The following is a 24,490-nucleotide window of genomic DNA, read 5'->3' on the forward strand; positions in this document are numbered from 1 at the left end:
TCCCTCTGTAACTCTGCACACCATGTCTCAGTTAGTCCGTCTGTTTTTGTCTTTGCAGCTATCTTCTCAAGGTGATCATGGAAGGTGAGGATGCGGTCAAGTTTCACTCTGGGGCATCATCATGTTGCACATTTTTACCACAGAAAGCTACGTTCGGTGTGTTTTTGGCACTCCTATTATCAAGATGAAATGCATTTATGATTGTTTTTCCAGGGGTTGGTTTGAGCCTCCATTTCTGGAAGTATTGTTCCATCATTCGGAGGTCCTCTGTTAATGCTTCCTCAATGTCATGGAAGTTTGGTGGTTGGATTGTCATGGCAAGATCATCTGCATATCCAAATTTAAGTGATTTAGTTGGAGACATGTCACTTATGTAAATATTAAAAAGGGTTGGCACGAGTACAGAGCCCTGTGGTAGCCCGTCCTTTATGGCACAGGGTGAGCTGGTCTTATTACTCTGTCTCTTACTCAGCATGGTTCAAAGCAGGCAAAGTGTTTGATAGCAAGGTGCAGGTTTCTGCATCAGGCCCTTAATCCATACAGTGTCATATGCAGATGACAGGTCGACAAATACTGTGCCAGAGCTTAATTTTTTTTGATAGCCAGCCTCAGTGTAAGTTGTGAGTGCCAGAACTTGGTCACAACAACTACGTTTTGGCCAGAAGCCTGCCTGTTCAACAGGGATAACTGGCTCAGTAAAAGGGCGTATTCTTTTGAGGATGATCCGCTCAAGAAGTTTATAGGTCGTGCTCAGTGGAGAAATCAGCCTATAGCTTCCCAATTCATCCGTGGGCTTCCCAGGCTTTGGAATGGCAATGACCATTGCTGCAAAGATAAAAACGAGAGCCAACATCATTCAGAAACTCGCAAGCACAGCCTGGGGTGCATTGGCATCAGTGTTGTGACCATCTGCCTTGGCACTTGTATAGTTGGCAGATGAATATTGTGCACCGGTATGGAGCAGAGGCAGCCAGACATGACTTGTTGACACCCAGCGTCTCCTAGCAGCACTCACCAGGATTGGGGCCCCACTGGGCTACACTTTGGTACAAAACATTTTGCTAGCCAATTCTTTGGGGGTGGGGGGTGTCTCCTACTCTATTCAGCATTGGTGAGGCCTCATCTGGAGTACTGTGTCCAGTTTTGGGCCCCACACTACAAGAAGGATGTGGAAAAATTGGAAAGAGTCCAGCGGAGGGCAACAAAAATGATTAGGGGGCTAGACCACATGATTTATGAGGAGAGGCTGAGGGAACTGGGATTATTTAGTTTGCAGAAGAGAAGAATGAGGGGGGATTTGATAGCTGCTTTCACCTACCTGAAAGGGGGTTCCAAAGAGGATGGATCGAGACTTTACTCAGTGGTAGCAGGTGACAGAACAAGGAGTAATGGTCTCAAGTTGCAGCGGGGGAGGTTTCAGTTGGATATTAGGAAAAACTTTTTCACTAGGAGGGTGGTGAAGCACTGGAATGGGTTCCCTAGAGAGGTGGTGAAATCTCCTTCCTTAGAGGTTTTTAAGGTCAGGCTTGACAACGCCCTGGCTGGGATGATTTACTTGAGGATTGGTCCTGCTCAAGCAGGGGGTTGGACGAGGTGACCTCCTGAGGTCCCTTCCAACCCTGAGATTCTATGATACTCAAGCTGTTTCCCCTGGGGTCAGGAACGGCCACACCCAGTGACACCTCATTTCGCAAAGATGGTGCAGACCCTTTTTCCAGGTCCTCTCCTGCCCGGCACTGTGAGACCCATGGTAGCTCCCAGGAGAGGCAGCCAGGGAGCAGGACCCCCTTTGGGCTCAGGGCAGGGCGCCCACCCACACAGCTAGCCGGGTCTCTGCCCCAAAGAGCTTCCAAGCAGGGTGAGATGGGGGGCAGAGGGGAAGGCCAGGGGCAGCTCGGCTAGCCCCTTGGGAAGAGAGGCGCTAAGGGGCCACGCCCTGCTGCTCCCGGGGGGGGGGCAACCCTCGCCCTGGCCTCGCCCCCCTGGCCAGCCCCAGCCGGGGCGGGAGGCCCGCAGCACAGCGGGGTCCCGCCCCGCGCAGGCAGGGGAAGGCGCCGGGTGGGGTCCGGGTCCGCAGGCGGCGGTGGCTGGGCGCACGGCGGGGCGTGGGCACGGGCTGGGGGTTCCCGGTTCCCAGCACCCCGCCTCCTCCTCCTGCGGCCGGAGCGAGCCACCGGAAACCCGACTGGCTGCGAAGCGGGGCGAGGAGGAGCAGGAGGGAGCCGGGGCGGGGGGAAGGCGCCGGGGCCAGGCTGGCTGCACGTCCCGCTCCCCGGGCAGGCGGATCCGGACCCCCCCCGGCCCGGCATGTTTGAGCGCCCGGATCCGGTGTCTGAACCACCAGCCGCGGGGCTCCTGCTGCCGGGGACGAGCCCGTGACTCGCGGCGAGCAGCGGACGCTAGCGGGCTCCGGCCATGGAAGAGGAGGTGAGTAACTTGGGGGGGTCCGCGGGAGCCGCCCCGACATCCCCCCCTTTCCAGGGGGGGGGGAAGGAGCCTTGAAAACTAGCAGCCCCCCAGGGGGAGGAGAGGGCAGGACGCGGGGGGGCGGCAGGGCGAAAACCCCCCTCCCCCGGGGTAGAAGGGAAGACGCTGCCCCGGAGCCTGAGTTTTCACCCCCCATCCCTAGTTGCATGTGTTGCAATCCGCAGAGTTCCTTGGGCTGGACTGACTCTTCAGCCCTTTTTCTTTTTTTCTTTTTGGGTGCAGCTCTGCCCCCAGCCCAGCCCAGCGCGTTGCAGTTCTTAAAAAGCAAAATAGGAATAACAGGATGGAGACAGGGAAAGAAAGTCTGCTCCTTGTGTGTGTCCAGCCCCCCCCCCGGGGCTGGCGGGTGAAAGGGAACAGGGGAGAACAGAGGCAGCTCTGACTAGGGCCTGGCCTGGCCTGAAGACTTTTTTTTTTTCTTTCTCTTCGGTTTTGGTATGCGATGGCATTTGGCCCGGGAAGTGGAGGGTGAGCAGATTGTTGTTGATGGATGATAGGCTGGTAATAAGGGGGAAAGGAGAACTCACTGCTTCCGTGAGAGCTGCTCACTCTGCTTTTGCTCTGACCCAAGCTGGACGCTGGCCCAAACACGCACCTTCTAGTTAACTGGGTCTCCTGGTTGGCACTGGAAGATGCTGTCCCCTTCTGCCAGCTGGGATTATCTAAAGTACCCCCAAAGCTCCTTGCTGAATGCAAACGTGGATGGGTTAGTTTGAAACCGAAACAGGAAAAGGGGCACCAGGCATCGCAATCACCCAGCAGCTGGGTGCCGGTTATCACACGTAAGAGCCGCTGAGAATGGCCACATGAACAAGCAAAACACCTAAACACTTGGTGCCCCAAGTCCTCCTGTTCTTTTTGCGGATACAGACTAACACGGCTGCTACTCTGAAACCTAATGTCTGATGCAGTTTCTGCTTTATCAATAGTGCAGCAGGTGCAAAGCGCTCACACTGCTGTGGTGAGGGTAGTGTAAATCGCTGCCTGATAAATAGTATAAAGGGCTCCATTTTTTTAAATGGCAGTCTTGCTGACTTTTGGCTTTCCCATGAACAAGTTACAGAATAGCAGTAATTCATTGGATACAGTTTTCCCTCTGGCTTTTAAATACGAACGGCCACACTGGATCAGACCAGTGGTCCATCTAGCCCAGTATCCTGTCACAGGCCAATGCCAGATGCATCAGAGAGAATGAACAGAACAAGGCAATTTATCGTGTGATTCATCCTCTGTTGACCTGTCCCAGCTTCTGCCAGTCAGAGGCTTAGGGGCATGCAGAGCGTGGGGTTGTATCCTTGACCATCTTGGCTAATAGCCATTGATGGACCTATCCTCCAGGAACTTATCTAATTTTTTTCTGAACCTGGTTATGCTTTTGGCCTTCACAATACACCCTGGCAACAAGTTCCACGGGTTGACTGTGCGTTGTGTGAAGCAGTACTTCCTTATGTTTGCTTTAAACCTGCTGCCTATTAATATCATTTGGTGCCCCCTGGTTCTTGTGTTGTGTGAAGGTGTTAATAACACTTCCTTATTCGCTTCCTTCACACCAATCATGATTTTATAGACCTCTGTTGTATCCCCTCTTAATAGTCTCTTTTCTAAGCTGCCCCATTGCAGTCTTTTTAATCTGTCCTCAGATGGAAGCTGTTCCGTACCCCTAATCATTTTTGTTGCCCTTCTCTGTACTTTTTCTGATTCTTGTATATCTTTTTTGAGATGGGACGACCAGAACTGCACGCAGTATTCAAAGGGTGAGCATACCATGGATTTATTAAGCAGCATTGGTATTTTCTATCTTATTATGTGTCCCTTTCCTTATGGTTCCTAACATTCGGTTAGATTTTTTTGACTGATGCTGCACACTGAACAGATGTTTTCAGAGAACTTTCCATGATGACTCCAAGATTTTTTCCTTGAGTGGTAACAGCTAAGTTAGACCCCATCATTTTGTACATAGAGTTGGGATTATGTTTTCCAATGTGCGTTACTTTGCACTTATCAACATAGAATTTCATCTTCCATTTTCTTGCCAGTCATCCAGTTTAATGAGATCCCTTTGCAACTCTTTGCAATCAGCTGTGGACTTAACTATCTTGAGTTATTTAAATGGTTTCAATTCGTTGGGTGAAACTGGTCTATCCCTATTTTTGTACTTTCAAAGTATGGGTATGATGAAACCCAGCCATTTAAAATGAAACCCTTATTTATGCCATCATACTTCCCAATTCTCTCCATTTAAGGATTTTGTACTGGTGCCTATCACCATAATGTCTGAGCCTCTGCCAGGCTAATAGATTGACAAAGAGCCTTGTGGGCTTCATGAGGGTGTCAACTCTTCTCCCATATCAGGCTATGGGAGGTTCTGCTTGGGAAGGGATTGAATTTGGGAAAATGCATGTGGCAATTGTTTCTCTTTCCATGCACTGTCTGTGTTTGTGCATCTTCGACCCATTGCATAGTAATCTGTCATTCCAGGATTTATTCTATAAACTACGAGCTTGCAAGCAACTTAAACAAATGTCATTCTTTTTCTCACATCATCTGGCTACAGCATTATTTCCTCCTCCTTTCCCCAAATGAGAGTCCGCTGCCCTTATATGGGCAAAGCTCCCATTGCTAACTGGAATGGGAGTTCATCCTGCTTGAGGACTTCAGAATTGGGCCACGGCACATTTGATGTTAAGCCTTCAAGTTATGCCTTTCCCCTACTTCACTTCCGGCTCCAAACTGTGTGGCAAGGCCCAGGGTGTCTGAAAACTGCCAATAAGACAGTTGGGAGACTGCAGAGCAGCCCAAGTTGGTAGCGACTGAAAGTTGTTATTATCCACGGGCCTACATGAAATTAATCCACATCACAAAAGCCACCTCCCAGCTGGCAACCTTCTTAGCTGTTTTGGTAAGCAGGCCGAGGCCTGAATGAGCTTGGATACTGAACCAGACCAAGAGGTGGTCACCCCCGGTTCAGGAGTGAGGCGCATTGGCAGGGTGCTGGGACGACAGCTTTCACTCCAGCTGCCAAGGCTGCCCCTTCTGTGTACCGATGACTTAAGTTTGCAGTTCTGCTCGCTCTGCACTTTTTTTCTAATGCTAAATTAACACTTCACAGGCCACTTTTTCAAAGACAGCCTCGAATTCTGCACCCACCGGTAATTGCAAATATAGTTTCATGAGCCCGATCAACCATAGGTGGCAACGGTTAGCGTTAATTGTCTAGTTACTGATTTGCTGTTACAGTTTTGATAGAAAGCTAAATTAGAACACTTTGGCCTGCAATATTGTATGTGCAAGATCAGAGGCCAAGTTGAGGTCCCCTGGGGAAAAAAAATAGTTTTACCAGATGGCACTAGGGCATTGGTTCTCAACCAGAGGTACGCAGAGGTCTTACAGCAACTCATCTAGATATTTGCCTAGTTTTCCAAGGGGCTACATAAAAAGCACTAGCTAAGTCAGTACAACACTAAAATTTTATACTGCTCTATCTACTATACACTGAAAGTAAGTACACTATTTGTATTCCAATTGATTTATAATTATATGGCAAAAACGAGAAAGTAAGCAATGTTTCAGTAACAGTGAGCTGTGACATTTTTGTATGTTTATGTCTGATTTTGTAAGCAAGTAGTTTTTAAGTGAGGTGAAACTTGCAGGTACGCAAGACGGATCAGACTCCCAGAAGGGGGACAGTTGTCTGGAAAGGTTGAGAGCCTCTGCACTAAGGTATTCGTCAAAAGTAGAGGGAAGTAGTTCTTGTTACAGGTGTACTTTTGATTAGTCATAGTTAGTTACAGTTGCTATCTATCTGCTTGAAATGAGGTTATTGAAACTGAGGCAGGAACTTCAATACCTTATGTATAGTTAGTTCATAAACCACCATAGTGATTAAATTTTTTTTTTTGCTCAGAAGACATGAAACTTGTGGTTTTGTGAGCCTGAAAATACTGGGAGAGGAGGCTGGGGGGAGGTTAGAGCTGGTTGTTTAAGTTTAAAAAATAAAAAGCCTCTGAAGTCTTCCATCCTTGCTAAGATTTGTAATCCTATGTGACCCACATACCAGGTCCGAGAGCACAGAGTGGAACTGAGGCCCCGATCCTGCAGTCCTTGCTCTGGCAAAGCTCCCATTGACATGATATGCTAATGTTGTCTCTTCTGGCACGAACCTACTTCGTTGCCACAAAAATAGTCCACAAAAATGTCAGATGCTGTTTCTGAGCGGACCCTCCCCTGTTTCACTGTAACAAACATGAATGTTTAGTTATGTTGACTTTTATGCCTGTGACATTACATGTTGCCTTTGCTCATTTTCACCTCTCTCTTGAGAAAGGATTAGACTAGAAGCCAGATCCTGGGCTCGTATAAACTGGTTCACACTAGCTAAGGATCACGCCCAATGGGTTTGATTTTACATTCCTGGTACAGTCAAAACTCTTTAGGGTCTGGTCAAGTTTCTCTTGATGCCAGGCTGAGGGATGGGAGACTAAGAAGTAGAGCAAAGGATGACCACACCCTGCTCTAAGGGATGGGGCTAACGAAAGATGCCTTGTTTAGGCAGTTCGACCCCCTTTGCACCACCGTAGTATCCAAGGAATGCTGACTTGAGCCCCTAGTGTTTATGTTTTAGGAGAGGCCAGGGGGCTGGATGGCAAGTTCAGGCCTAGATAATTTCCCCCCGGATCTGCAGGGTGGGCGTCTCTGCTCATGGATCTCCCTGCCTGCTTGGAAAGGAACTGGGGGCTGGTAGTCTCCACAGCACCATTCCAGTGCCTGTTTATGGGAGCCTGCTCTGTGGGGTAAGGATCTGTGCAGGCCCAGACTGGCAGGATGCAGGGCTGACCCAGGTTTGGTGGGTCCCACATCATCCCCCAACATCATTGCCTGGGGACAGTATCACAGCCCAGGCTTTATTTCCTTTTCCCCAGAAGCTGTTGGCACTGGGGAACCCTTCTGTAAGGGGGTGGGTCAAGTGTTCTGGTTCCCTTGGGCTATGCGGACAGGGAGCAGGAGTTTTTGGTGCTAGCAGCCAGATGCTAACCCTCCATGTGGATGGCTGCTGCAGAGCCCCTGGGCTACGTGCAGATCCTGGAAGTTCTGCATAGTTTCGAGGCGGAACCATACGTGGCTCATTTCATGGTATGGAGCACACTTGTGCCCCTGAGCGATTGGAGGGGAAGCTCCGCAAAGGGGTCCTTACAGGGATCCTCCTCCCTCTTATTCCCTCCTTGTGGATTCCAGCATGGAGGGGTCCGTCTAACCCTAACTGAAATGATAAAGGAGTACAGCGAATATCACTGAGTTTGAAACGTTAAAGAACGAGTGGATCCACAGGGAGCGCACAGGATCAGGACTGGTCCTAAATATAAGCCATGAAAGAGTACGGACTGCAAGGTTGTGGCTCTGACGGCACCCCTTGAACTCCAACATAACCTTGCACATTCGCCTCTTATAGTATAAGCTTGATGATGAAAATGAACTAAAACATGAGTAGTAACAGGGCCGGTAGGTTTCTAGGAGAATAAATTAACAGCTTATGTTTTACACCGAACATTTTTTATTTAAAACCACAGAAACAACAGGAATGGGGGAGTTTTCCCTCTGCAGAGCTAAGTCCGAGGTCTGACACGTACATCCCTGGATGTATTTCCTGACAACATTGCTGCCATCTGATGGGTTAAGTGGGGATCATGCATGTTTTAATATTCTCTTGCAAAAAACCTGTTAGCACTCTGAGATTTCTGTAAAATTAAGCCCTTGGGGCTGACAGATTCTCCTCCCCGTATAAATCCAGAGCGGCTCCAGTGAACCCAGCAGAATTACACCAGTGTAAAACTGCTGTAAGTGAGATTGGAACCAGGCCCCAAGGACCTATGAATGACATCGAAAGGCAGCTCATTCAGGAAACCAGCATGTCTATATTTGTGCACTAGCTGATGTTTCCTGAAGTGGCAGATCACAACAGAGTACAACTTCCTGGCAACCTAAAAAGTTAGGTAGAACAAACGAACAAGAATTATAATACCGCCTCATTTCCATGAAGAGCTTTGCATGTGCTGCCATCCTGGATTGCGGCATTTTCAATGGCTGTTTAGTGTGATCAAGATGGCACCTGCCTAGTGACCCAACTATCCCAGGTAAATCTCTCTGTAAATACATGCCAAGAGACACAATTTCTTAGTATTGGCCTGCTCCAAAGCCCATTAAAATTAATAGGAGCTATTCCATTGACTTCAGTATGCACCGGAAAAGGCCCTATATACAGAACAACTCCGTCACTTTCTCCCCCTCTCTCTATTGGCGTGGCTGCCTTCCCTGCAGTTCCAGTTCAAACAAATGGCAGCTGCAATCCAAGGGTGTGTTCATTGTGAGTTGGATGCATGGAAACAGATTTGTTACCAAGGCTCACATCATCTGTCAGTAAATCTCACACTAAATTTTTGGAACACCTCCTTCTACGCTCGCTCTGTCTGTAATCAGTTCTGGCCATGGGACTATCTGGTTTCGATCTCCGTCCCTGCACATTGCATTTCCTCATTTGAAAAAAAAAAAAAAAAAAAACAATGGCCAAATTACAGTTACTTTGATGAACTTCTTTCCTACAAGAAGAGTTGCATTTTGTAACTAACCAGGACCATATTGGGATGGGTTGGGATTCTGCCTTCATATTGCATGCTAATTTAGCATTGCTAAGAAGAGGACAAAGCTTCTATGATTTATCTTAGACAGAACAAGCCTCTTGTCCCAACAGAGTATGGAGGAAACTCAGCCTGTGTTTAAAGTGTCATTCTCCTGAAATACACTGGAGAATTCTGGGTCGGCCTCCCTGTTGCAGTCACGAGTTTGCTGAAGCGCTGTTTGCAGGGGAGTTGGCTCAGCTGAAGGTACAGTAAGGGATTCCAAATCTCTGCCTGTTCCTGCAGAAGAGACTCAGAAAAGGGTCAGCGCTCTAACGGCAGCACAGATGAAACAGTGAGAAGCACTGGGGAAGGATGGATTCGGTTTGTGTGGAAGCCTCATCTTCCATTGCAGTGGCTATTCAAGAGCGTGTCCTGAAGCTTGAAAAGAGCTTGTACCTTCAGTGTTTTGTATTTAGGGGAGCTTTGCTGACCACAGACTCTCCCTCCTGGGTTTCTTTCTTCCATCTGAAAAGCTTATTGGCACCAGATACATTTCCGTTTATTTTTTAAATCATGAGAGTAATTCATCCCCGCCATTGTAAGTGGATTTGGAAAATGACAGGGCTCAAGAATGAAAAACTTGTGTTCCTTGTGACTCCCGGGACTTGTGATTCTCCTTCACGTGTTGCAGTCACAGCACCTGCAGCAAGCCCATGGCTGTGGGACCTGCTTCCTCCCCCAAATCCTGAGATTTTGGGGGATAATCCTGAGACCCTCAAAAATTCCACTTCCCACAAACCTGAGATTAAGCAGGAATAGTTCTGGGTGGGGTACATTGCTGTAAACTGTGTATGAACTCTTAGGACAAATGAGTGGGTTCTAAACCCACAGTCCTGATTCTGATCCCACAGTGGTGGGAATCAGGAGTGACTTCACTGTGGTGAATGGAAGGCAGCACTTGTGTGTGGGAGATGAGAATCAGGCCTTGTAGCTCTGGAGCAGAGCAGATCTATGTCTGATAAACCCATGCAGCCAGCAGTTGTCTGTGAGCTGCCTGCACACGTATACAGTAGCGTCTGCGTGTCTAAGTAGTGTCTTATGATGATGGAACCTAAGACCAGCCTGGGGAATAAGTGAAAAAGGTACATTAATGTAGCAGCAGGGACTAGAGATTGGAAACTGATTTGCCCACCAGTGTTTCGTTAAACACCAAGGCACTGAAACAAAGCAGGGGTGCACAGCCAACATTTGGACATTGATTTTGCTCTTCTACAATCTCTGCCCCTTTGCACATACTTACAACCCCCTTCTTCCCACGTTTTCAATGCCAGGACTCAGACTGACAGGGAGGTTTCCCTAGCGCCAGCTTCCCTAAGGCAGTGTATTGTCTTTGCAGCATATTCCACTGGGGAGGGATAATGCACAACCCGAGCCCCACGGAGGGCCTCCCTTTCCCTATGGGCCGGGGGAGATGTGTGTGCAATGGGTGCCCTCAGGATGATTCAAGCCCTAGCATCCGCTCCAGCAGTGAATTGGAGGTTTGGAAAAGGTGGCTGTGGAGAGGCAAGGATTGGCGGTTAGGTGAAGATGGGGCGGGTGAGGGGGACACAGAAAACTTTGCTTGCAACAGCTATAAATGCCCCAACTAAAAGGAACTGTTGCTTTAAACTTCCTTCTTTTCCTGCTAGTCCTTTCCACTCAAGTTAAAATCAGCACGCTACAGAAGTTAGCCTGAATGTAGGGAATGAGTCAGTGTGAGGAACAACAGAGTGCCGAGAGCTAAGCCCTTGTTCCTGCTGCCCTCGCGTTGCAATGTGCAATTCAGCCTAGCAGTTTTAATACGCAAGTCTCAGAATGCCGAACCCGGCATGACAGCGGGGCCCGGAATTCCACAGGTTACAGCAGTGCAGCCCACAGCTGACAGCATCGTGTGTATGGAAGAAATGGCCAAGCTTCCAGGAGAAAAACTGGGCCTGGAGAAACTGCCTAAGAGCGGCTCTGGGCTGGATCCTGGGAGTTGTGGCATTGACTACAATGGGAGCAGGAGTAAGCCCAGGAGATTTTCCGGGTTTCCTAGAGTGGGTTAGGAACAGAGCGGAGTCGAACTCCAGCCCACAACAACTTGAGATGTGGGTGATGTTTTTCAGATGCTGTGGTGCAGGGAGCCCCTGGGATCATGGGAATTTAAAAAGGGGCCCAGGGGAGCAGCGGTAAGGAAAACCCCAGCAGTGCAGCTACACCACTGTGCTGAAAGTGCGGCGAGCGCTCTGGGGGCTAACAAGGGGTGTGGTGGCAGAGGCAGCCTTCGCTTCTGCCAGCTCCCTCCTGAGGCGTTGGTTCTGGAGTCCATTCTGCCAACCCCCTCCCTGAGCTGAAAGCTGCCTGAGGGGACCCTGCCTGAGTTGTCCTTGCCCTGCAAGGTGAAAACCTGACCCCCAACCTTTCTTCAGAGTTAGTGAACGGCGGGGAGTGAATGTCCCTGGCCAGATTGTGACTCCTGGTAAGAGACGTGCGTGGCAAAGAGGACCTGCCAAACTGAAAGGGATTGTAAGAGCACATGTGGGCCCTACGTCCTGCCAGTGGCCTGAGTGCGAGGGGTGGGGGGCCTAGCACCTCTCCTCAGCAGGCCCTTTGGAATACGTAGCTACTGCTGCCTAGGTCTGAAAAGTGCAACTGACCGTAATCTTCCTTCCCTTTGCTTTTTGTGGTGTCTTTGCAGGGTGTGAAAGAAGAGGTCACGGAGAAACCGAAACGTGCTCCGACCGCAGACAAAGCTGGCTGGATTAAGAAAAGCAGTGGAGGGCTTTTGGGATTATGGAAAGATCGTTACATCCTGTTATGTAAAACACAGCTACTAGTGTATGAAGATGAGGTACGGTTTGCTCAGGAATAAGGGCCCTCTCCTGCATGGTGCGGAATGGGATCAGGCCCTTAGTCGACACTGGATGTTTGTCCTTCACCCTTTCCTCCAGTTCATTTAGTCCCATTCAGTTTCTCAAGAAAAATCTTGGAAGGTTAAATGCAATAGAGAGGAGACAGCTGGTGCATTTTAGAGTATATTGTATATTATAAATATTTTCACGCATAACAAGAAACTGCCAATGTTTTTGCCAAATTTGGAAAAAAAAGAGATTCCGTAAGAAACAGAGTAGATTATCAATTTGGGAGCAGTGGGAAGTAGAGTGGGACATGGATTTTTTTGCTTTTTAAATTATAAAACTGAATTGCAACAGGCTGACTTCCCACCTGCTACTCAAGTGAATGACACAGCCTTGCAGCTGTTTGGCAGCCTTCAAATGTCTGGCCTGCAACGTTTCAAGCTCTTCAGGGTTTCACTTACCCATTCATGGGTGTGGAGTGTGTTTGTGAGCATTTGTAATGCTCCTTAAATACAGACACAAGGCAGATTTTACTTGGCTTTCCCCTTCTATTTGATCAAAAGCAGGACTAAACTGCACTGGAGTAGGACCTGTTCCTTCAGCCTTTCTCCGGAGAGCCCTTCTATGCACTTCACTGGGATTACTTGCACGCGAAAAGTTAGAGGGCCTGGCTCTAGTTTAATACTCTTTTCAATCAACCGAGAAGTAAGAGCTAAATTAAATTTTCCTCGCATCTGCATTCAATGAGGATTATAAATGCATGAAAATATAGGGCCCAGTCCCACAGAGCTTCAATGAGACTGCGTGCATGAGTAAAGATTTCCAGGATTGGGCCCCATGATTTCAGTGGGATTTCCTGTGTGAGCCAGATTTTGTGGCATCCAGCCCAGAAGTGTAAGAAAATTGTAAAGCAAAGCATGTAAATAAAGTTTGTGTGTCCTGTGTCAGGGCCACCAGAATGGGGAAATATTTCACCAGTTACATTATTGTGATGATTTGAGGAAGAGCAACCCTGAAAATACTTTTGGTTCTCTCTTCCCCTGCCCCCCCCCAAATGTGCTACCTGATGGAGAAGGTTTGACACAAATCAGTCAAGTCAAATGCCAATTGGTATGCCCCCTGGCAATCACCATTGCCCCTTTGAGGCCATTTGTTCTGAGCAGAGCCAGTCAGAAAATGGAAATCCCCTTGTGCAAAAAATTACACGTTTTTCAAAGACTGTTCATCCCAAACTGGGACACAAAGTCAGAAATGTGAGATTATTCATGGGAAGGGATTTCCTGAAAAACACCCATTTTGAGAGAACCAAACCCTAATTTTTTGGCTTGCTGGACGCTGAGTACCCCTGTTTTCTGCCTCCCCCCAAGTCTGGCTGCAGTCCCCCGAAGAGGCTCTTGGCAGTTTCACTCTCTCCCTGCGGGCAGAAAGGGAAATTGCCAGGAGCCTTCCAGGAGGGCACCTGGGGAGCCACCATTTTAGCAGGGGAAAAATCAAGTTGTTCATCAAAATCAAAAATTTTCCCATGCGAAAAGGGCATTTTCCACCAAAAATCCACCCTGATGGGAAATTTCCAGCTAGCTCTGAAACTGCCAGCGCCATGAAGTGCTTTTATGAGCATTTAAATGAGGAGTTGGAATAAAATGCTCACCAGCAGCCAGAAAGTTAGGCATATGTTTATTAGCTTGGGTGTAGGGGGCGTAACTAGGCCTACGGCTGTGTGGCAAGACATGGGACCCAATCCTGCAAATTGCTGAGCCTCTCTTGAGAGCTGCCAAGTACCCCGGACTGTTGTAGACTCCAGCTGAAGTTTCAAGTGCTCAGAGCCACACAGATTCGGGGCTATAAAGACGACATAGGCTTCTAAAAGGGGACATCTTTGAAAACTAGATATATTGAGGTTTTTATCTTCACAGAAGGAAATGAGGCATTTTAAAGTAAGATTAATCTCCACAGACGTTCAGGGGAAGGAAAACCCCTAGTTCTTTAAAGAGGTATTTTATTTTCTCAATAGGGAAAAAAGGACATTTATAACAACCAGGCACAATATTTTCTGGTAGTGTATCGGTTGTGGTAACATCCTGTAGGAAATTGCATCTGTAACCTTGGTTAGCAGGCTCGTCCCACTGTTGGAAATACAGGGCCATGGTAATATCTATAGGCTGTTAAAGTGGCAAATATTGAAGAGGTGTATCTTAGGAGTGGAAATTCTATGGAGTTATGTGGTAGTGTAATAAGACAGCATATGCTTGTGCAGATTTGCTGCCGGGCTACTGAAGGAAATGGCTGTTTTTAGTGAGGCACTTATAAAAAGGTCCCCATCCCTGTAATATGTGAGCCACTCACATTGCATGTCTTTGTCTCCGCAGCAACCCAGCAAGGTAGGGAAGTGGTATTATCTCCATTTTACAGAGAGAGAACCGAGTCCCAGAGAAATGAAAATGATTTGCTCAAGGTCACACACAAAGTCTGTGGCACAGGGGGAACTGAAACTGCATCTTCTGCTTCCTGGTGCCCAATCTGAACCCCAGACCCCAGGGCCATCCTGCATTCCTTTCCGGTATCTCTCGTTGCAGGCCTAAAGAGGAATACAGCTTCCCTTGCTCTTTTGAGAATCAAATAGTTTTAAATGGAATTGCTTGTGCTTTTGAAAGGTTGGGGTTGTTAGCCCTAGGAAGTGAGGGCCTCTCCTTAGCCTGTGCAACATGATAGTACATGATTCCTTCCTAATGTGTCCCAAGCCTGACCCGAAGGGGTGAGATGGGAGGTCAGCTTCAAAGGCCTCTCTGCTGAGAGAGGGAAGGGAAGGGTTTGAGGATAGGCATGGCTGTCTGTGAAGTAGTGGACCAGGCCCCACCAGTTCACTGGACTTCAACCAGTGACCAAGAGGCAACACATCCTTTTACCAGCCTTCCAACCCTTCATGAATCAGTAGAAGGCCAGGTTTTCTAATGCTGGCCCCTGACAGTTGCTTCATTTGTAGGTCTAAATGCCATGCTTGTTTTTCTGAGTGCACAAGTGTGCAAGCTGCACATGGAAACATTTGTGTGTACAAAGTTTGTGCATACACAATTGGAGGCAAAGCTAAGAGCAGCTGAAAATCTAGCCACGTCATATTGCATCACTGAAAAATATAGCATAAGACTAGCACAAATACTGTGTTAGCATCGTTTGTGGTTATCTTCTATAATTTGTCTTAGATTGAGATTTGGCAGTTAGGACTTGCCAGTCCCCTCTGAAACATGTTCATCATCTCTTAGCCAGGCTTAGGGTTGTTTTAAAGGGTAGCTGTCTACCCAAGGCAAACTGTAATTGGCTATCATATTACACTGAGCATATGGTTGGTGAAAATCTCTGGTACCTTTAATATGCTTCAAACTTCCTTCAGTTGATGTGGTGTGAAGTTAGGTGTATTTCCTGTGTCCCATTTTGGCTTCACCTACATTACCCACACCCTAATCTCCACATGAACTCAGACTCTGCTACCCAAGATACATTTATAGTATATACGTTGCACACAGTAACTTTGGCTGCACGCATACCCAAACGAATACATACGAGAACATGGCACTCACATTCTCAGGGAGCTGCTCAGCTACTACAATGATAAACACGGTATAAAGCATATATAGAATAGAATAGAGTTGTTATGAAATAATGATTCTGCCTGTCTTCAAGAGAAATGTATATCCTGGCCAGAATGAAAATGAAACTCTGAGAATTACAAAGGATATCTGAAGAAAGTAGACTCCTGTACAGAAGGAGGTTAAACATAACACTTGGTGCAGTCCCAGTACAAATTAGACAGTATCACTCACTCTTGAAATTACCTCTGATTCTTTTTTGTGCAAAGTAACAGAACTAATTTAAAAAGTTGGTTCGTTATGTTATTAAATGTATATCATTTAAGGCATCCAGGAACATAATCTAGCGTGTAAAGAACAGGACTGGAGGTCAGGGCAGCTGGATTCTATCTCTGGTTCTGCAGTAGACTTCCTGTGTGACCCTGGTCAAGTGCTCACCATCTCTGCCTGCATTTCCCCCATTTGTAAAGTGGAGATAATGCATTCCCTACTTCAAGGCTTAACTAATTAAATTACTTGGAGATCCTCAGAAACAGAAATTATTATTACAGCCAATCTAGACATATACTCAGTGGATAGCCACAACAAATACATTTGGGGCTGGACAAAAATTTTCAATCAAAACTTTTTTTTTTTTAAATGGAAAAATGGCATTTTCAGCTTGATGAAAAATGTTATGCCCAGTGACAACTTTCATAGAAAATTCTTGATGATTATGTTGGAAAATCATAAAACCAAATCCCCCCCCCTGTCATTTTTACAGTTTTTGGCAGTTTTCAGTCAAAGATTCTTGACTGCCAAACACAACAAAATTTCAGTTTTGGGTTTTTCAACAAACATTTGAAATTTGGGGGGGGGGGGGGCAGGGAGGGACCTTCAGTTTTTCACTCAGCTGTACCCACATGATTTTTAAACACACAGTGCTTTGAGTACATGTATTAATGTGTTAAAAAGTGTCCCAGTGTGAACAACTTTCTGCCTCAGGCCCCCAATCCAGCAAAGCACTTAAAGTTACATCTGTGCTTAAGCAGTCAGCAGTCCAGTTGTCTACTACCTGAGTAATCAATGAGTTTATTTTCATGCTTCAGGTTACACACATGCTTAATTGCTTTCTTGCATCAGGGTTTTAAGTGTCTCATTAATGCCCCTAACCCTAGCCAGTGCAAAAGTGATTTAAAAATCATCCTCTAACACATGTCAAGAGAAAGGAGGATGGAATAAAATTTACCGTCCCGCTGTCACCTCTCAACAGTTACGTGTAGTGCTCCTGAACCAGTAACTGAACAGTATTTGAAATGCCATGGGACATCCCCAAACAGCTGTGCTACAATATAAAGGGAAACCCTTGATTGCAGATTAAGGCAGCTGCTGAATTAAACTTTTGAATCTTAGCATGACAGAAAATGGTTTTTGTAACTCTCCTGTGACACGAGAGAAAACCAGAACCCAAGCAGGTGGGGGACAGACTGACGAGTCCCATTTATAAGAGCAGGTCTCCAGAACTCAGAGGTGGCCTTAAAGTTACAGAAACATGCTGGCCGATCCTGAAAGATGCTGAGTGTATATCACTGCCACAAGATCCTAGGGACATGCTGGCACTCAGCGCCTCTCAGAGTCAGGCCCTTCAATTCTGTATTTCTGCTGTGGACATTAGATAGGTAGGATCTCCTTGTGACCTGGCTGGGCACAGAAAAAAGGCCAGCCCCTTGCCATTGGTAAACTGTCACATTTACACACACAAGTCACATTAAGACATAGTCCAAGCCTAGAATCTTCCTTGGCTTCTTATATAGGGTTTCCTTCTTCATATTGGTCCAGGCTACCCTTTTCTCCCCCTCACTAGAGGGGGTAATTTACTTGGGAAACTCCGATTTCTGAAATCCCGTCTCCCCTATGGGGGCATGGCCTAGAAATCAGGCCTGTGCCCTAGGACAGGGCCTGTACACAGAGAGTCAGCTCTTCTGCAGTTCTCTGTGTCCCCCATCAGTACTGCATCGGAGGCGGACGTGTCCTCACTTATTCCCTGGCTGTGCCTAAGCCCCAACTCCTCCCCACAGGGAAATAGTGAAGGTTAAATGCTGCAGTGACCAGCATATTTCCAGAGCTTTGGAGTGGGGGTGATGTCCATTGTAGAGCTTCTGGTCCCTCACCTGCCATGCCTTCCACTCCCCCAAAACCAACTATTCTTAGACAGGAGAAGGGCTTCTCTGGGATCTGGGGGAGGGTGCCTGTCAAACCCTCTAGGCAGGAAAGAAGGGGTGGAGGGCTGGGGAGGATTACATGGCCTTTAGAGACATGCTGAGAGCACAGCTGCTGGCATGGAGTATTGCCCACAGGCTTTTTGAGCGAACCTCCCCACAAAGCTCTGCCAATCCACCTTAGTCCTCACCCCCAACAGACTTGCACAGAGAGGCGGCTAACTGGGTGGCAATTTTATGATGTGGGCAACTCTCCTCTAACAACCCAGCTGAGATCACCCAGCCTATAGGCACATGTGTTTGACCTCACTCTCCTCTGTCATTTGCTGGCTTGGAGGGATTATTAAATGTTCTATTTCCATCCCTTACACGTTTGTAATTATATGACAAGAAAAGGCAGCGTGAGCCCTGTGTCAGAATGCCTGCCATCTACATAGAGGGCTTGATCCAATGCTTAATTTGTGCCAGGGCTGAGTCCCGGCATGGCACCTCTAGGCGTGGCAGTTCAAAGCCCCAGCACCTCTGGGCTTGCTGCATCAATTATGAATGTACAAAAAATTGCTTGAGCCCTGGCACCAATTTCATTACAAATTAAGCAGTGACTTGGTCCTGCATTTTTGGAGTGAGTTGGTTTCAGTGTGAGCAGGAGCAGGTTCGTGCTGCACATCAGATGCTGATGCAAATGCTCCCAGTTGTCCCCTCACACTCACCTCCTCTGTTTAAAATGGAAATAAATGCTACTTTCATTACAAAAAATCCAAACCTAAGTTAGGTCCAGACACCTTTGCGTGGCTCGCACCCTGCTCTGCATCCCAGCACTGCAGCTGGGGCCTCCTCTGCAAATATAATGCAATGAAAGAAATTGCAACACAGCCAGAGCTGGCCCCTGTGACTTAAATGTCAGGTGGTAAACCAAGGAAATTCCCCTCAGCTCACTTCCTTATGACTCTTCCCTGCTTCTAACTGTTCAGTAACTTCCTGGCTAGGACATGCAGCCCACAGCCTACACTCCTCTGCACTATTTCCCTGGTGTTTGTTAATCATAGCTAGAGGCAGGTCTGAGCCACTAAACTTGGGGCTGAGACCGGACCTCACAATTTGGGAGTGCTCACAGCTGGAGTTTTAGTGTGCGACGGAGACGGGCCTGAGTCACAATGTTTGGATTTGGATCCCCACCTTCCATAAAGTCCATGGGAGTTGGCGGCCAAGTCCTAGTCAGAGCCCACATCTTCGCAGAACACCCCTTGGTTCACATCTCAGAGACCTCGGTGTCGCTGCTTCTCTCTCTCCTCCTGTGAACATCCCGATGTGCTGTCTGCAGAGGCTGCTGTTCTCCACTTATGTGGCTTCAGGGTTTGCTACACTAATGTGAGAGATTGATATGTCTGAACACTGAGCTGATCATGAACTCTTCTGGGCAGGGACCTCCCCCCCACCTCTGTGTTTGTACAGCACCTTGCACTGTGGGGCCCAAATGAGATTGGCACCTCTGTGATATAAACACATCATCATATCCCCTGTGTGTTACACTGTGCTCCCTACCAAATGGACCAGTTGAGAACAATGCTGTTTCTGTGTAACTACACTGAACCTGGACAACGTGTGCATGACATTTTCGCTATGTCATTAGGAAGGATGGGCCAAGTTCGTCTGATTGAAATCATCATGGACTGCCGTGGAGTTACGCCAGGGACAGCTAGGCCCCAGCGAGGCACTGGCATTGGTAGTGCTGCTTTCTTTGTCGGAAAATGATTCTGTTTTGACAGATCAAACGTGCAGACAGGAAAAATGTTCTTCACCAACCTACAGCGGTCACTGACCTTGTTCGTGTTGAGGGAAAGGTGACCCAAGCCTGCAGCACAAGAGATCCTGGAGAGCTGAATTCTTGTCCCAGTTCTGCCAGACGCCCTGTGTGATCCTGAGTAGTCACAGTCTGTGCCTCAGTTTCCCCACATGTAAAACAGGGATAACATTTACCTAATGCAGTGGAGGACTGCGAGGCTCAATTAAGGCTTGTAAAGCGCTTTGAGATGGTGATAGAAAGCATGACAGAAATGCGAAGTTTTGCCAGTTCTGCTCAGAGCAACAAGAGTCCTGCGAGCGGACGCCTCTTCTGAGTGACATACAGCCTATACAACAGCAGGTTTTCTTCCACGAGGCCTTTGCCTGATTTATGGAGGCTTGCTGCCTGCGTAACTATAATTGCACGTGGGTTTTTTAAAGGAGAAAGAGCATTGGGGAGACATAAAGGTGGGCTGAAAAGGCAGGTGTTGTTGGTATGGATTTGATTTAGAGGTATCATGTTGCAGATAAAGGTTTGCTTTCCCCTTCTCTCCCCACTCTGCAGGAGGAACAGAAATGCTTAGAAACGGTGGAACTGGAGAGCTATGAGAAGTGCCAGGATTTGCGCGCTCTCTTGAAAAGGAAAAACCGTTTCATTTTAATTCGATCCCCGGGTAAGAAGGTAGGATTATCCTTCTCTTCCCCTTAAACTCCACTGCCTACTGACGTATCTATGTATATGTGCCTAGACACCCAAGGACACCAGAATTCTCATTCTGATTTTGCACAGTGATTTACGGCAAAGAACTAGCTAATGTGTGTATCTATCATCCCCGCCCCGTCCCTCCTTCTGGGCTCTGCTGTGTCTCATAGATCCTAGATTGCTAACAAACAAGGGCAATTCTCCCTTTAATGAAATATGGACCTGTGCTTTCGGAGTGGGAGGCTCTCAGGTTCATCCCCAATGCAGCAGGGATGTTGTGAGCAGCAAAGGAAGCATCATAAAGTGGCTGTGGATTCTTTACAGGAGGTGGGGAGGGTGGAATGCCCTGTTCTTCTTGTGGGGCAGCAAGACAGGGGAGGAATTCTGTCTTCACAGCTACTTTCCCTCAGGAGAATTGTTTCCTCATGAATTTTTCAGCTTTAGAGTCTTCTGTCCTTCTGTCGCAGATACTGTTTCATCAGTGGAGAATGAAAAAACCTGCTTCTTTCTGCACCCATCTGTTCTCCCCTGGGTCCTGATTTAGGACAGCACTTAAGTTAAACATGTACTCGAGTCCCACTGAAGTCAGTGAGAGTTATATAGGAAAGAGTTTGGCTAAGTGGCTAGAGCATTGGACAGGGACTCCAGTGACCTGGGTTCTATTCCTGGCTCTGACCTGATGCCCTGTGCCTCAGTTTCCCCATGTGTAAAACAGGAATACTGATCTCCTTGGAGAACTAGTGTTATTATAGGAAATCCCCCAAACTCTAGCACAAGGGGTTCCTGTGTTACCATCTGGTTCCACCTAAAATTAGTGCAGGAGTCAAAATGCCTTCATAAATATATTATAGCACTGAGCCACAGGGTCAAACCCTGCTTGCCTCGCTCGCCCACACAGCCTCACGACTTTCAACATAAGACTGTTGTGAGCCAGAAGAGCTGGATTGTGCCCCTAGTTTTGACCGTCATGTGTCATAAACAACTCAGCTAGCCATTTTGTCGCGAAGGTTTGATTCAGCAGAATTCTCTGAACGCCAGTGTGTTTATTTGACTTATGGGTAGTGATTGTTTTACAGCACTGCTTGCTGCTGGTTCTGCTTGGGGGTTTACCATAATTCCCGAATTATAGGCTACATAGTTAGTCATCTTTATGAGATAGAACTTTGCAATCATAGAAATGTAGGGCTGGAAGGGACCTTCCGAGGCCATCAAGTCCAGCCCCCTGCACTGAGGCAGGACCAAGTACACCTAGACCATCCCTGACAAGTGTTTGTCCGAACTGTTCTTTAAAACCTCCAGTGATGAGAATTCCACAACTTTCCTTGGAAACCTACTCCAGAACTTACCTATCCTTAGAGTTAGAAAGTTTTTCCTAATAGCTAACCTAACTCTCCCTTGCTGGAGATTAAGCCCATTACTTGTTGTCCTGCCTTCAGTGGACATGGAGAACAATTGATCATGGTCCTCTTTATAACAACCATTAACATATTTGAAGACTGTTAACAGGTTCCCCCCCTCCGTCTTCTTTTCTCAGGACTAAACATGCCCAGGGTTTTTTTTAACTTTTCCTCCGATCTCAGGTTTTCTAAACCTTTGATCACTTTCGTTGCTCTCCTCCGGATTGTCTCAAAATTTATCCATGTTTCCTAAAGCGTGTCACCCAGAATTGCACACTGTATTCCAGCTAAGGCCTCACCAGTGCCGAGTGTAGTGAGCAGTGACCTCCTGGTGTCTTACATATGACACTCCTGTTAATACACTCCAGAATTAAATTAGCCTTTTTTGCAAGTGCATCGCATTGTTCACACATATTCAATTTGTGATCCAGTATAACCTTTTCACCAGTACTACCACTTAGCCAGTTATTCCCCATTGTGTAGTTATGGGCTGGGGTTGCAGGCTCTGGGGTGGGGTCGGGGATGAAGGGTTTGCTCTTAGGTGAGCATCACCACCGATGAGACTTTTAACGTCCCGCTCGGCGGTGCTGCCCAGAGCGACCCAGTACCTGACATGCCACCACCCAGTACTGGGTTGCGGCCCAAACTTTGAAAAACACTGCTCTAAGTGCTTACAAATTGATGACTTGATAATGTGTTCCAGTATCTTTGTTGCACTGCAATCTCTCACTTCTGGTTTTTCTTTTGATTTGTTTTGTTGTTGGTTTTTTTTGGCCTAAGATGGAGAACATGTCACTGAATTCCTATGTCTCTTCCTAGTTCAGATCTGACAGGCTGGGGGCAGGGGGATTGATCAAAACAAATTCATTTCTACAAGGGTTTCTGCAGCCAAAGGTGTCAGCATCTCAGCTCTGCATATTTTACCTGAATGAGGACTATTTAGTCACTGCAGCGTTTTTTGCGCACACCCAGGTTTCAGTTCGTATTTATTATTACAGTAGTGCTGAGAAGTCTCAACTGAGTTCAGGGCAGAATTGTGCTACCCGCTGTACAAACCCATAGAGAGAGGCCCTTCCGCTAGGATCCTGCACCCCGACCAGGAGAAAGGAGGTAACTTTATACTCATTTTGCAGAGGGGAAGTGGAGATAGAGTGACTCGCCCAAGGTCACACCAGAACTCAGTGGCAGAGCTAGGCTCCTAAGTGCCACACCAGAGCTGTCAACACAAGACCAGCCTTCCTCTCCTATTTGTGGGGTTTCTTGCAATATGACTAAAAATGAATAGCAACTTAATCTCATATTTTAGGTCCTAAGAGCCTAACCGCACAAGACGCTGTGCAGAGCCTGTTAAGGGCCGAGCACCCACAGCTCCAGTTGCTGGGTCCCAGTAGATACTTCGGATCATTCATTTTTAAGCCGAAATCCCAGCTGCAGTCAATGGAGATAAGTCTGCTTAGAAATGACAGGCCCAATAGGAACCTAGTGTATGTTGCTTAGATAGTAAAGGATCAAATCTTGCTCAGCTTACTCATGCAAGGAACGGTATACGTTTCAGCGGCACTACGCACGTGCATACGGGCACAAGATGTGACCCCAGATATATCATACCTTACCATAAAGGTCATGATTTCCACTCCCAAAACCCACCACTGAAGGTTAACTTCACCTTTTCAAAGCACTGGCCTCATGACAGCCCCCCCTCTATAGCCCCCCGGTCCACTGCCCTGTATAATACCAGGCCCCTCCTTAAACGGAGACCCAGAGAGAGACCACTTGTTAATAACTCCATTTTGATACATGAAAAGTTCACTGTCTGTAGTGGCTTTTTCCCCTTTGACTGTGAACTTAGGGAGGCTGTTGACACACAACGTACTTTCACAGATGTCAGAACAGGCTTCCTCGAGCAGGCCAACGTACACAACTGTTGTCTTGCTGTTTTGAAATGGCAGCTGCGGCGATACTTATCAACGAAACGTTTTCCATTTGGGAGCCTTGCTGCCATCCACTGTATGTGCAGCAGTTGGAAATCACACACCTCGTTATCTGGATCTCTGCGCTCTTCAGGCCTAGCTGTCTTTTCTTGGCCACATTTGCTGATTGTGGTCTAAATGGGTGTAAAAAGTTTAAATATGGGAACATAACCCAAGATGTTCAGTTCCATCCATAGTGTGTTAAGGTACAAGTGCATGCTGTAAACATCTATCATGGATCTATGATATCATGAAGTATCTATCAATTGAAAAAACCTAGGCATTTTGTCCTGGTTTTAGAGACACCCTTACAGTACCTTCCAGTTGCCTTGCTAGAGATGGTCTCTTGCAAAAATATCATAGGTTTTATTTGGCCTAGTCTCTAGGATGGAGGCTGTGTTATTCTGGGAGAATGTTTGAGCATAGACATTTTCATGCAGTCTTTACTCTTGTCTTGCTCTTTTGTTGGTTTACTTACTCCCACGGAATTGAAACAAAGTATAATTAAAGAGAAGTAAGTACAGCACTTTGCTGAAGACTTGAGACCAGGAGAAAGAAAGGTGGAAGCACGCAAATAATTTGTTTGTTTAGAAATCTTCAAATGAGTCAATCCACCCTCATCAATTAAATTAAGCAAGTCATACAGAACTGAGCCTGTAACTGAGGACAATAACCTTGGAAATCTCTGGCCCAAATTTACAGGTGTAAAATTTATCTGGTGCAAGTCCCTCAGAAAGGGAATCTACAAGGCAGTAACTTGCATTCAGTGGTTGTTAAAGCCTGCACCGCAAAGGGGGGGGAGGCTGAGGAGTGAGGGATGTAGCAAGAAAAGCAACTAGCAAAGACTCATTTCAGGTGATGTCACTCCATTCCCAATGCAGC

General features: G+C 47.1%; 1 protein-coding gene across 1 annotated transcript in view; it reads left to right on the forward strand.

Annotated features, from left to right (window-relative positions):
- The first annotated feature begins 2,059 nt into the window (after positions 1–2,059).
- The window catches only part of PLEKHO2 (pleckstrin homology domain containing O2), a 37,118-nt gene continuing 14,687 nt past the window's right edge, over positions 2,060–24,490 (forward strand). The window contains exons 1-3 of the mRNA XM_074966554.1: positions 2,060–2,427; positions 11,818–11,970; positions 20,104–20,220. Of these exons, the coding sequence (XP_074822655.1) occupies positions 2,416–2,427; positions 11,818–11,970; positions 20,104–20,220 (282 nt within the window). The 5' untranslated portion in view covers positions 2,060–2,415. The remainder of the gene's footprint in view (positions 2,428–11,817; positions 11,971–20,103; positions 20,221–24,490) is intronic.

Source organism: Natator depressus, chromosome 10 (genome assembly GCF_965152275.1).
Source record: "Natator depressus isolate rNatDep1 chromosome 10, rNatDep2.hap1, whole genome shotgun sequence".
Taxonomy (NCBI): Eukaryota; Metazoa; Chordata; order Testudines; family Cheloniidae; genus Natator; species Natator depressus.